We start from the raw sequence: 14,939 nt of genomic DNA on the forward strand, positions 1-14,939 counted from the left end.
CGATCAATCATTTTTCAATTTTATTCCAAAACTATATCCTACTTATTTCAATTGAAATAAAATCAAAAATTCAAATATGTTTACCTAGTCTCATTTCTTTTGAAAAAAAAAAAACTCTTAAAAAAAGTTGGAAACTATTTTTATTTTTATTTTTTGTATTTCTATAGGTAATATTTTATTTTGTCAAATATATTATATAATATTTTCCGTGTTGTAAGATTTAAAAATGTATTCTAAGATTTAATCGTAAACATCAAAACAACAAAATGTCAATATAATCCAATCAAATAAAAATCTATCAATTAAACGAATAAAATTCTTGCATAGATCAACACACATATAATAAACACACACATACAATGAATTTAATACTAAATATAAATCGAAATAAAAATCGTCGATCATCAGGTGACCCCATTCACCGAGTAACACACAAGCAGTGTGTTTAATAATTCCAAAATACTTTAACGATCTAGTCGCAATTTAAAAACCATAAAAACAGAAATGAAAATAAAATTAAAAAAAAAAAAACTACAAGAAACACTCATTTTAAAAATTGTCAAACCATACAGAAGGATATTATAAAACGAAGTAAAAAAAAAGAAAATGTCAGGGTTGCGTCAGGGTTGACCATTTCTCAGGTCTAATTTTTTTTTTTTAAATCGTATTGAAGGGGTGGAATAAATGAGCAAAGGTTTTAGGGAACAAAGTTACTTTCATAGTTTGGTTTAGGGTTGTCCCAGAGAATCTTGAAGCCTTACTACCTGTTTCAAGCTTTCTTGCATACTCTTTCTCTCTCTTTCTTTCTCTTTCTCTTTCAACCTCTTCCACCTTCGTTAATTACGAGAACCCCATACCGTGGCCCCAGGACCGGACCTATTACGAGCGATTACACCGCTATTAGTTACCTACCGGGTGTTCCATAGCACGAAAGAAGCCACGTGTAAAAAAGAACGACTTTAAGAAGAGGAAGGAAGGTTTAACAGAGAAAGAGAAAAAGAAAGAAAGAAAGAAAGAAAGAAAGAAAGAAAGAGAAAGATATAGAGAAAGAGAAAGAGAAAAAAACATCCAGATAGATTGCACTACACCCCATTCTCGGCGCGTTACTCTACACGTCTAACAACCGGTCGTCGTCTCCTTCCTTCGGAGACTTAATAATGCAAAACCATCGACCTATGGGGCTATGGAAAAAAAGAAAATTTGCATGGATAAAGAATAAACCCTTTTAGAAAGAAAGAGTAAGAAAAAAATTTGAATTTGTACACCAATGAACAACATTAATTTGTACATTGAACGATCATCTTTCCTTAATTTTTTATCTTTGAATTTTAGTTGTTTCTACGAATCATTTTGGTAATTCAATTATTTTCAATTATGGATTTATATATAATTTCATATATTTATATTTAGTTATGTTTTAAAATAATTATGATATATAGAACTTTGTTTGATAATTTCTGTTATTTTTTGTTTAATTTTTATAGACAAGTATGGTAATTTGATATTCAATAATTATACGTCTATAGTATTTATATATCGATTGATTTAATTTTTAATCTAATGTATTGTTAATTAATTTTCTATGGTTAATTTATGAATTGATATTATTTGAATTTATTAATATAATTTAATTATTTATCTACGAAATAATTATTATAATATAATAAATATATTATAGAAAACAAAGCTTTGTGTATTTCAAACTAATCATATTCGTAATGATGTTATTCAAATATAGTTTTAATTGTTTTTACGAACAATTATGATACCTTAATTTAATAATTAGTTAGGAATTTTATAAATTAATCGATTGATTGAATTAATAATCCAATTGAATTGATTTACGATCAATAACTATATATCTTACGTTAGAAGAATAATTGGTTAAAGTTATTATTTGTTAATTGGTCGATCGAATCTATTTATATAAAAAGAAACTAATATGCGGGGAATTTTTGTAGCTCATGAAGTTTATGTGCCTATGTATTTAGACACATGTATATCTATGTGTGTGTATGTGTTTTGATAAAGTTATTAACTCTTATATCGAAACGATCGGCATTGGTATGTCCATAATTACGGTAACGTACGCAATTAACTCATCGCTATTTTTGCAATACGAATATCACTATAAGCTTGAATAATCATGAAGGAATCAAGTCTGTTTTATGATCATGTTCAAGGACTACGCCTTCATCGTAAAAATGGCATCGATCGATAATATTCTGCTTATCTCTCTGTTTGTACGTATAGAAATATCTGTACGTGTGTGTGTGTGTGTATGTATGTAGATGCGTAGCGTTTGGTTTCGTTCTTCGTTTACATTCTCACCTATCGGATTAGTTGGAAAACAAAATTGAGGAATTCTCGTAAATATAAATGATGACTCAAAATTGACATAGTTCATAGGTAACCTTTAAAAAGAAGAAGCGTCTGAAGATCGATGATTAAATTTATTTGAATATATATTTTCTTTTTTTTTCGTATCAATTGAATTTGTGTTATTGGAATTTTCTTTATAATTGCTTAGACATCTGGTATTAATCGTCGATAGATAATTCCACGTGTTTCAAATGAAAGCCTCCAGTAGGAATGTAATGAAAGTGGCAGAGCAAGACTTCTGATTCTACGATTCACGATCAGTTTACGTTAGGCAAATAATCTCTAACCTAAGTAAAGTTAAATTAAGTTAAGTTAAGGTATTTAAGAGGAGTTCGAAAATGCAGTGAGGGTGTATCGTTTTATCGCGGATAAGTTTAGGGATTAGTCGAGACTAATAGGTTGTCTCTCAGCAGGTCGTCTTCTTTCAAACCTAACTATTTTCTATTCTATATCTAGATCCCGTTATTTAAGAAGGAAGCAAACATTCAACAGATTCGATAAGATTTTATTTTTGGTCCTAAACATATTTTCCTCTTTACCTATCGCTAAAAAACGTAGATAATATTATACCTGCTACTTACCGTGTCTCTGGATCCTTTTAAAGTTAGGTCAGAGTTTGGTTGTTCGTTAAGATTTAATACTTCGAATGAAAAATACTTTAGAATAGAGGAAATTTTCATCCTTGTGTTTATAAACAGGTAGTCCTTTCAATATACATGGATTTTCATTTTTTTTTTCTTTTGTAATGCACACAATAACTTACCTTGTGAAAACGTCAGGATAATGAGTCCTCGAGAATGCCTTTTCAAGTTCTTCCAACTGAAAGCTAGTGAAGGTCGTCCTGTAACGTCGTTGTTTCCTCTTAGGTGCAAAGTCGTCGACCTCAGCTTCGCTTTCAGGGCTCGTTGGAGCTGCCCTCGGGTGGGTGCCCTCTTCCTCAGGTCTAACCTCTTCCGTTGAAATCCCCATTTGAGTGGATTGAGGCGTCGTTGTTATTGTTCCTGCTGTTGTTGCTGTAGCTGCTGCTGCAGTTGCAGTTGCAGTTGATGAAGTTATTGGTGTTGGTGCCGGTGATGATCGGGTTGATACAACCAATAATGCAGTTGATGATACAACACTTGTAACAGCTGGTATTGTTGGTGTTTGCGTTAAAGTTGGTGTAGGTGTTCCTTGTTGTTGACGAGACTGGTGCTGCTGATTATTAGTTTGTTGGTTCACCTGCTGGCTCACCTGATTCACTTGGTTCAAGCTACTCGTGCTACTAGCAGGACTCGTCTGAGGGACGGCCAGCTCGCTACCTCCACCTCCTCCAACACCTCCACCTCCACCACCACCGCCTCCGCCTCCGCCTCCTCCTCCACCTCCACCTCCTCCTCCTCGTACGCTCGACTGATCTGTAAACCAAGAATTTATTATTTTGTAATTTTCATTTATTTTCACACGCTGTCGTTTGTTACGAACAATATTCTTTCTTCCTCTGATTAATATTTTAATTATTACATTTACTTGGAAAAAATAGAAGACTTGTTTTATTAATTCATTTGTTTATTAAAAAGTTGTTATACTTTTCGCGATTTTTATTATATAATGATCAAGTAAATATTATATGAAATATATTTTATATTATTATATGATAATTATTACCTAGAATTGTTAACACGATTGTACACGTTTGTAAGAAAATTTTACGTCGTTTCGAGAAGCCATTAAAACACTAACTGATGTGTTATTTTCTCGGTTAACAATTATTATTCCTTCTAGCGTGATATTTAAACCGCTAAATCGGAATCCCCAGAGGAATCACTGCGGTCTCATTTCCGTGCTTGGTGGTAGTAGTGGTCTCAAAGAATTCATTTAGTAGTAATATTTGTATTAGTATCATTATTATTATTAGTTGTAGTAGTAGTAGTAGTTCTTTTTTTTCTGGATTTGGAATTTCCCAGTTTTAAATATCATTTCGAACGATATCAAATTTATTACCAAATACTCTCCTTTTTTTTCTTCTACGATTTAAAAATCACCAGTTTTTATATTATTTTTATCAAGATTTTGTTTATCTTTATTGAAAAAAAAAAAAACAAAAAGAAAAAATTCTTTAAAATTCGTCATAAAATAAAAATAATCGTTTAGATGTAAATAAATAAACGAAATAAATATCTCTGCATAAGTTAAAATCGTGAATACATCAACGTAAATTCATTCATGCGAGGGTAAAGGTATCATTCCTTTCACCGACCTTGCAGCATTAATGATTCCTATAATACTTGAGCTCTTATGTATCTACCTCAAATATGCGACTCCCAGTATACACACACATACACATATATAGAATTCTCGATTCTCTCATAACCCTCGGAATGATTTTCACGCGTGATTCGTGTGTTTCACACTCGTTTTAAATCTTATCCACAAAAAAAAAATACCAAGTACCTTCTTATAACCATAGAGGAGAAGAATCTTATGAAAAATGTTTTTTTTTGTAAAACCACAAACACAACGTTTACCCGAACAAGATGAAAAGTGGTGCTTTAAACCAAATCGTTTGGTTATGCGTAATAAATGGAGATAACACGTTTATAAAATGTATCATCGATGATAATCGAGTACACACATCTTCGATACTTTAAATGTATAAATCTTATATCGTATATTATAATATATGAAATATTTCACGAACACATACACACACACACAAACAAAACAGTTTGTCGGGATCTAGTATTACACCTACTATAAACTTCTGGCGCCAGTTGACTAACACCAAGGATGGCGCCCACTTAGGAAATGCCGTGTATCAACTCGCATTCCGATTATGACACCACCACTCGATGTCGTTTACTATCATGGTTGCATAGAAACACGTAGTAATAGAAGAAAAATAAGAAGAAGAAGAAGAAGAAGAGGAAGAGGAAGAAGATGAAATAAAAAAAGAAAAAAGAAAAAAAAACAAACTTAATTGAAAGTATCGTTTGCCGACATGATGATCGTCCAAGAGAAAACTCGAGGTTCTGGTATCTAACCATAAGAGTAAAAAAAAAAGAGAAGAAAAAAGTATAATAGTCGTTTTCTTCTAAAACTTGATATCACAGGAGCTTGAAGTAAGCGGTAACACCACCAGTCTTTAAGGAAAATGGCGCTCGTTCAAACGAATTTCTAAAAACGAGTACGTTGGGTTTGCGGATATATCGAAGGGAAGGTCCCGTAAGAACACGTATTGAACGAAAGGCGGATCGAAAGGGATAGGAGGGAGACAGGTACAAGTAGAGGGGAGGGGACTGGTGAAGGGGGTCGAAGCAAAGTGGTTTACGCGCTCTTAAGAGGCACTTTTTAATCGAGTCGATTTATCGGAAATGAGCTTATAATCCAGGTAGTAGCCCCCGACGTAATGCGGACGATAATGTATACGAGATCTAAACCCTACTTTTCCTCCACTACCACTATCACCCCTTTCCCTCTCTCCTCCCCTTTTATTTCTCTTTCTATCTTCTTATAGAAGACTCGTCTTCTTTCGCGCACACCCATCGCGTTTATTATTCGCGTATATAAGCCGTAAAAGAGAAGATGCACTTGCTTGCTGCATATGCAACAGGAATAAGAAAAGTGAACGGAAAGAGGGGGAGATAGAAAGAGAGAGAGAGAGAGAGAGAGAGAGAGAGATAGTTGAAGATATAGGTAGCCCTTTAGATTATAATGGCATTAATGGGCCCCGAAGCCGCACTTAACGTTTGTTCGTTGGCCAGTTCGTTTCGTTATTAACTGAAAATTACCGAAACCGAAATCTAATTCGCGTAAACACTATAATTTAACGACGGAAAGGAGCAAGTTTACGTGGGCCAGGCGCGGACTGGCACACCTGAGTACCCCCCGGTTCATTGTGGTTCAATCTTGAAATAGTAATCCGTTTGATGACTGTGAGAAACTCTACTCTAAGAACGTTTATATTGTATTTACTATATAAGAGAGCTGGCAATTATACTCTTATCTTTAATTAAAATCTAAATCGTATTGAAAAAAGATAAAAAAATAATAAAAATAAAAAAGATAATAATAATAGTAATAATAATAAAATATTTTTAAAAAATATGCTTAATCCTTTCACCGACGAGTTCAATTAAGGTGACACACTTCGTTCAATGGGAATAAGAATAATCGTTTTATTATTATTATTATTATTATTATTATTATTATTATCTGGAGACTATTTAATGGACTTTGTTATACTCGAACGTGTGATATAATAATTATGAGACGCCTTGAGATGTCGATAATTTTTTATTAATTTATTTATAAACGCCGTCGCCGTTCCCACCCCCTCCTCATCTCCCTTACTCCATAATTTACAATGAAAGAGTCAATTACAAGTGAAATACTTTATATTACACCTTGATTTGTGTCAATAAAAATGAAATTAAACAAAGAAATGAAAAAAAAAACATTAAAAATAATAAAAAACAAAAGAGAACGAAAGAATCACGTTTAAAAATATGTTTTTATGTATATCATTCCCTTCGAATGCCATTAGATTATTATAGGAATAATAATGGCCGAATTATATGTGTTAGTTAACACGAGCATATATACACACACATATATAAACGTGTAGATATAGTGTTATTCGTATACATAGTCTGGCGATTTACGAGCGTACAAATCAGCACGGCGTAATAAACTAATTAGCCGACTCATTGCGGCCGCTTATGCTTCTCAGGAGTTTGCAAGGTTCTGTGGCAACAGCAGCACGCGACAGCGATTCTGATAAATCGACTTCTTTGAAAAGAATCAACGAGAGAAAGAGAAAAAAATATAAAAAAAGAAAGAGACAAAATACTTTTTATCATTCAAATTTAATTCCATACGAAATTGTGTTATTCATAAAATTGAGAATATACGAGCAGAATTATTATGAAATTAACATTAATTTAAAAAAAGCGAAGATCTACTATTAACGTTTTATTTCTTTTTAATTGAAAAAAAAAGGTCTAATAATAAATCATTCATTTATATTTGATTTCTCGTTTTAAAATAAATAAATAAATAAATATATATAGCTTAATTTATTGTACAATCATATTTTTTCTACTTAAAATATACGTAGGTAATAGATGGAAGATTTATTAATGAATTATTTCATTTCAATTTAAAAAAGAATAAAATTAAAATTAGTAAAAACAAAATTAATATTAATAAAAAAAAAATAAGCTTATATAATAAAATATATTTCTTGAAATAAACATGAAAACATAGTAACACAAATTGTAAATAATTATATTTGTCACTTAATAGAAAAATAGATTACAAAATTAGGTATAAATAGTAGGTATAAATCATTTTATGTTTTTATTTAAAAAAACAAAATGAAATATAGGAGAGTGAGACAAATAAAATATGATGGTTGTTAATGGATTAAAAAAATTGAAATAGAAAGTGATATTATCGGTAATGGCAATAAATAGAGATAGATAAATCGTAGTAAATATCTCTCGTATACGTAGTATTTTATAGTTTATTTCTTTTTTACCATTGTAGAAAAGAGATTGGACGGCATTCGGTGCAAATGAAAAATGTTCTCGACGTGATCATCGTTGAAGCTTTTAGCATCAAGGAAGGATCGGTAGTTTCACGCGCGTTCTACTACGTGAACGTGCTGGCTCCCGAGAATGAACGTGCCGCGGGGAGGTGTTTTTACGTTGAGAATCATACTTGCAAATTCGCGCTAATAGACGCATCAATGCATCCTGTGACAAGAACCAAGGGGACGTCGGTCGGTCGTGTTCGATCTCACGAGCACGATAATACCCACCTATTACGAATTATCGTCAAGATATTCCATTCGATACGCGAGTTATTTCTATTTAAACCACCTTTTTGATACCAACTTTGATAACAAATGGACACGTTTATTTGTTCCTTTCTCGATAACTTAACTAAAAGAATTTTTAAACACAAAAGTTGTCATCATTTTTTTATTTATTTATATCTATTTTGATTTAATATTATATTATATTTATGAAATGGATTCATGAATATTTAATATTATATTCCATGAAAATGTTTAATTTCAATTATCGGTAATTTTAATATTTGTTTTGCAATTTGTAAATAATATTACTAAAAATTGTCAATATTATTTTTACCAAATTTAGATATATATTTGCACATAAATTTGCTATGAAATTATTTAAATTCAATTTTCAAAAAGATGCTTCTTATTGATTTTCTTGTAATCATTAAACCAATATTATTTACAAGATTATGCCATTGAGTAATAAAAAAAAAAAAACAAATTCCATAATTATTGCAAATTTTCAATTCCATAATTTTTTATTATTTAATTCAATAAAGAATATATATTTTTGAGTGAAATAAAGAGGTACGGTTATTAGGGGTGAGCACGATCATACGATATTAAACGAGAAATCGTTTTACAAAACGATCACAGACCGAATACCCGATATCGGTATAATATACTCTTCGTTCACGAATTAATTATACGTCCATTACGTAATTGGATTTATCGTCTCGGCGTGATCAAGTAGAAAAGATCGTTTCTTTCCACCACGAGAAATCCGATCCATTAGCTCGCTAATTGAACGTTGCCGCGCGTTGACAGTGGGATTGTAATTAAGGAATGCCGATCTGAACGTTTTTCCGCACTGTACCGTACCGTACCGTATCCGTATGGTACCGTATCGTAAAGGGATCGTAACGCACGGATACTCAAATTCGATGGGATCAAATTACACGAACGATCACCGATCATATTCGGTTTAAAAGCATTTACACTTTGTCGATCGTTACTTTCATCGTTTATCCCTCGTAATCCTATCGAGATAATAACCCTAAACTTCTTTTGCAATTCAAACGAAATATTTTTTCTTACTGGTAAAAGAAATCTTCTTATTTTTTTTTAATATTATTATTATTATTGTTATTTATATGAAAAATACAATAATAAATAATAACAAATTTTGATTTATAACTGAGGAAAATAATGCTTTTAAATATTATTACAGTTGGGTATAACAATATTTTTATCATGGAATTTGTATAAGTTTGGGACACATTTGGTGAGAAAATAATTAATAAACTGTATAATTATAACTAATAACTGACAAAATAGTTTCATCATAAACAATTGCAAATAACAATTGTTTTATAATATATCCTACAATATTTATTACAATAATATTTAACAAAATCTTTAGTATCATTTATAAACTCGAATTTAATATTTAACGAACACATCCATTGAGAATAGTTTGTGCAATATATTTAATTTGATTTTTCTTCATTATCCAATAACACTTTCCAAGAATATTTAAAACTTCGGTTTAGTCTAGAAGAAAAGAAGAGAAGAGAAAAGACATTTCCAATGAACTTGTCTCGTACGTAAGATCGCCAATGAAAAATCATAACGATCCATCGAACGAGAAGTAGTAGTAGTCTTGCAAAGCCTGATTGGAATCTGCTTTACGATCATCGATAAAAGGATCCATAAGGAGACACGATCTACCTACGGGGGCTTTACAACTTGAACGACTCACGATCTAGCCGATAAACTATACCTACTACCCCATAGGCGTCTACCATCAGGGACGTTTGCAATATTTTCCAACCAAGAGATTTTAATCTTCTATACGTTCAGATTATCCTTTTTTTTTATATTTTGTATTTTTTTTCATTTATCCACTTACAAGATCGATAGACGTGAATCTACGATGTTTAAGATAAGAATGATTATTGTCAAATTTACATATTATAGTACTTCAATCGTTCCATAGTAAATCTGTTATTTTTTAAATAAAGATAATAATTTTATTAAATCGTTCCCGTCTTGAAAAAAATAATAACAATGCGATTAGAAATTTTTTCACAATGTGTTAATACAAAAAAATAGAAAAATAAATTACAATTTTTATTATCAATTGAATTTTTATATTTTCATATTAAATTCGTCGTATATTGTGTTATTTAAATAACAGATATTATAATCAACGTATCGTGAGAACTTTTGTTCTGACCATGAGTAATAAAAAAAAAAGAAACCTGATCAAACATCAAACGCACAAATGAGACAAGGAAATTTGTTCGTGTAATAATTAACAACGACGAATTACAATCTTCTTATTTACTTTTGTTTTGTTCATTTTAATGGACAACTACAAGGAGAGTGTGTAAAAGGTTAAGGTTCTTTTATTTAACAGTTGTGTCTCGATACGCGTTTTACGAGCTGCTAATTGGTCCATTATGAACGGAGAAAGTGGCTGAGAGTTCGTGCTGCTTACAAACGTAGTTCTACTTAATGTATATAAAACACATACACACACATATATATATACATATAAATATATATATATATATAAGTACTTACTTGAAACTAATTAACGATCGGAAGATAAGTGCCGGCGTAATTTGTACAGTGTCACGACTTTTGCCTCATCATCGATCATTCGCAAAGAGACACACGCGTATGTGGATATTAACGTTGAAGGCGGAGACTTTCTCGTATGAACATTTGTAATTGAGAAAAAAAAAACAGATAGCGAGAGAAAGAAAGAGAAGGTGGAAGGTGGGGTAGAGTAAGGTGGGAATGATTTTTCTTTACCAAGTATCGTGGTACTTAATTGAAAGCGAGTGTTCAGAGAAAATTCTTATCTCGTTAGTCTTGTCCTTGTCAATCTCTTTTCTAACTGAATGACGGATAATGGTAAGAATGGTAAATGGAATTTTTCTTCTATTTTTAATTGTAAAGTAAATCGTTCTCTTAGAGATTGTACGAATAACTTGTATAAGAATAGAATATAACTTCTATAAGAATAGAAAAAATAGTTTATATATATATATATATATATATACACTTTATAATAAAAAACGTAAGTTATTTATTGGGATTTATAAAAAATTAATTCGATGAAGAAGATAAAAGTATGGTAGTTATGTACAAAAAAACAAATAACAAATTATTCATATTACGTTCATTTATTGTTTCATGTGTTAGTTCATTTATTCGTTTATGTATTCGTTATGAATTCGTTTATTGGTTTGTTTTCGTTATTATTGATGAAAAAAGAAAATGAATAGTATCAATATAAAAAAATGTGATTCCGTAATTTCCCCCATAGCAGTTCGTTCAATCACAGTCACATAGTGCAGAAGGCGGTCATACGTTGTTACGTTGCATTGCGTTAATACTTGACCACGATAGAGAAATCGTTAATGACTTCTATAGACTATCTCCTAGTTAATGTTAATTTGCGTTCGATCATATGTACACCAGGTAGATTCTCAATATTATTACTTTTACTTGTACGTATATATATATACACATAGATGTTATTTATTGATTGTGGTAGTTATATTCGTAGTAAGAAAAATTATCAATGATCTCTTATGATCTCCTTAGATTAATCTCATGGATCTTATGATAATAATCACTTTCATATTATTAACCTCAATTTCTGTGGTAGATTTTTTTTTTTATCATTCGAGATTATATTATTGATTGGTTATTAATTTTACTTCGATTGAAAATAAATTTTAATCAGTGTAGATTTTATTTGTTTGATGAGGTCGATGATAATAAGAAAATTTACACTTAAAATTCATCGATTTTTGAATACTAATTTTTGTATAATTAAGTTTGATTTTATACATTTTTTTTTATCTTCAATATTATTACTGATCGATTATTAATTATTATTTTTATTGCTTTTTTTTATCAACATTTAATTATCGTAAATGTTATCTGTTTGGTGACTAATTATGGGTGGTAAGAAAAATTTGTGCATTGGACTCGTTGATTTTTACTAATAATAACAATTATTAGTTTCATATGATATTATTAGTCAGTATTCTTTAATAGATATTTTTTATAATAAAGATTATTAATGATCGTTTATTAATGTATTTTTCTTATACAAATTAAATTATTATAGATATTAATTTGTTTTGCGATTCGTTGTAATGGTAATAAAAATTATTGATCACATCTCTCGGAATTTTTTGTATAATAATTATGTTAATATTTAATGACACACATTTTATGTATGAATATCATTGCTATTAATCGATTATTAGTTGAATTGAAATAAATATAAATACATATACATATATGAAGTATGAATATAAATTTATATGACTGTGTGTTGAAATTCAGTTTTAAATGCGTTCAAAATAATGATCAATAATTAAATACCTCTTACAATAAAAAACAAAACATGTTAACAAATTTGTAGCAAGTTAGAAAAAAAGAAAAAAAAATTGTATAACCGCATTACGCTTGTATAATAATCGATAATATCACACTCGTTCTTTCATAGTTGCATGTTGGCAGATGTTAAAAGTAGTCGATTCTCGATAGTGATCTGCAAACGATCATTAAACAGATCTTGAAAGGTACACGTCATGGCAAAGATAAATCACGTTCTTTACTTTCTCGTGATGGTGGACACCGTTTCTGCGGTTTTAGCGTTCTTTCAAATGTTATTGCAAGCTTTTTAATTCCAATCTAATTGCACGTTTATGTTACACTTTTTATTGTCATAAATTATCACTCCACTAATATTCTTATAATTTCTTATTTTTTTTCCTTTTACAAATTTTTATAACAATTTTATTGAATTTAAATAATTTAATAAATATATTTATTTTTATTACACGAATGTTAAATTATATTATTAACTTTTATTATTATTATAAGGAAACATGAACGTGATATTACATTAAAATATATTTAATGAAACATTAAATAGAATCGCACAATTTTATTTGTAAATATTTTATTATTTTATTGATTGTTGATTGATGATAATAAAAAAATAATTTGCAATCTTTTTTTACAACTTTTTTATATCAATCTTATCCACGATAATTATATTAATATTAAAACATAGATATAAAATTCACGACGCATTTTATTAGATCAAAAAATTAATATCCAACGATTATTAATTTAAATTAAAGGAAAGAAAAAATTCAAATTTATTTCTAAAAACAAATGTATCAACTTTTTTCCTTATAAATCGCTTATACGTCTTTTTATACACATACACATACACATAAAACATTATTACTCGTAGCAATCTGGAGAAATTCCATTAATAACGTAAATTTCCTACAGAGATTGACTTTTTTTTTATATCTCGTAGAATAATAAAAAGGAAAAGGATCAAATCAATTAATCCATTCTGACTAGCATGATATCGTTTTTATATATTTGTTATTAAACACACATATACACACATATATATACACACATACCAATTCGTTACGAGAAACTACTTCCAACATATTATTACACTAATCAACGATAGACGTGAAAAATGTGAATACACGTGGTAGTATAAGAAACGGCAATGAACTTACGCTTTTTCCTTTCTACGTGTAGTAGTCGATCGTATTGCACTGTACCGTATCCGTACCGCACCGCACCGCACCGTGCCGCACCTTACTGGACTATACCCGCATCTTACATTGTACCACCAAGCCACTAGGGTCCTTAAGTACAGTCGCAATTATCCACGGCAGTTAATTACCGGTAATGTCACTATTAATTACAAAATTACGTCGTGCTTGCGCGAGCCTTTCTATATTACGAGAAAAGAAAAAAGAATTAAAAAAAAAAAAGAAGAAAAAGAATGTGGGTACACTAGTGTATATATATATATGTGTATAATAATATCGTGTGTACTATATATAACTCTTTTTACGTTATGATAATGAAAGATTGAGAACCGATAAAGATAAGAACAAAAAATATAATAATAATAATAAAAATAATGAAACAATTGTTACAATAATTCTATAGATTAATTTTTTGAAACAAACCTCGTAAAGAAAATTTTCAATTCGCCTAAAGATTCGAGGCGTGAAATATATTATAACTCTCGATAAATTTCACGCTCAGTCGCAACATCATAATTTCCATTACACCTCCTATCCCCCACAATATCTCTGACCACCTCTATCTAACCCTTTTCCTCTTTATTTATCTTACCTCACCGATTTCTCAAGTGAAATAGTATTATTTTATTACAAAGTTATTACGAAATAATTTTAATACTTGGATATTTCAATAGATTATTATTAAGTACCGATATCACGATTTAAAATCATTCTCTTAAGAATGCTAATAAGTATAAGTAGGTATATTATAAAATGTATGTGTGTATTTGTAATCACATATCATTAATATTGTTGTCCGATTAATACACACACATACACATATATACATATATACACTTTAGACACTCACGTAAGTATGCGAATATCTACCTGTAAAGAAATAAGATACGTTGTCCGTTTATTAATCGCATTTTAATAACGAGGAACGTAAAAAGATTTTCTAGACGGTGCACTCCGGCGTGTGATTTTTTCATGGATTCCAACGTGTAGCAACCTCGGATGTTACTTTTTTCTTACCTCAGAACGATCATAAATTTGTTTCGCGATTCGCGGAAAGTAAGAAAGAGAAAAAGAGAAGAATAAGAGGACACAAATAATACTCACTATCCTCACATACACACATGCACAACATGTACATAATAGAAAGAGAAAAA

General features: G+C 30.1%; 1 protein-coding gene across 2 annotated transcripts in view; it reads right to left on the bottom strand.

Annotated features, from left to right (window-relative positions):
- Positions 1 to 14,939, bottom strand: part of LOC107074051 (uncharacterized) — a 135,625-nt gene that overhangs the window by 26,477 nt on the left and 94,209 nt on the right. For both annotated transcript variants that reach the window (XM_089177181.1, XM_089177182.1), the window contains one exon: positions 3,146 to 3,776. In XM_089177181.1, the coding sequence (XP_089033307.1) occupies positions 3,146 to 3,776 (631 nt within the window). The remainder of the gene's footprint in view (positions 1 to 3,145; positions 3,777 to 14,939) is intronic.

Source organism: Polistes dominula, unplaced genomic scaffold, assembly GCF_049000335.1.
Source record: "Polistes dominula isolate Pdom_NZ unplaced genomic scaffold, Pdom_raw_medaka contig_20, whole genome shotgun sequence".
Classification (NCBI taxonomy): domain Eukaryota; kingdom Metazoa; phylum Arthropoda; class Insecta; order Hymenoptera; family Vespidae; genus Polistes; species Polistes dominula.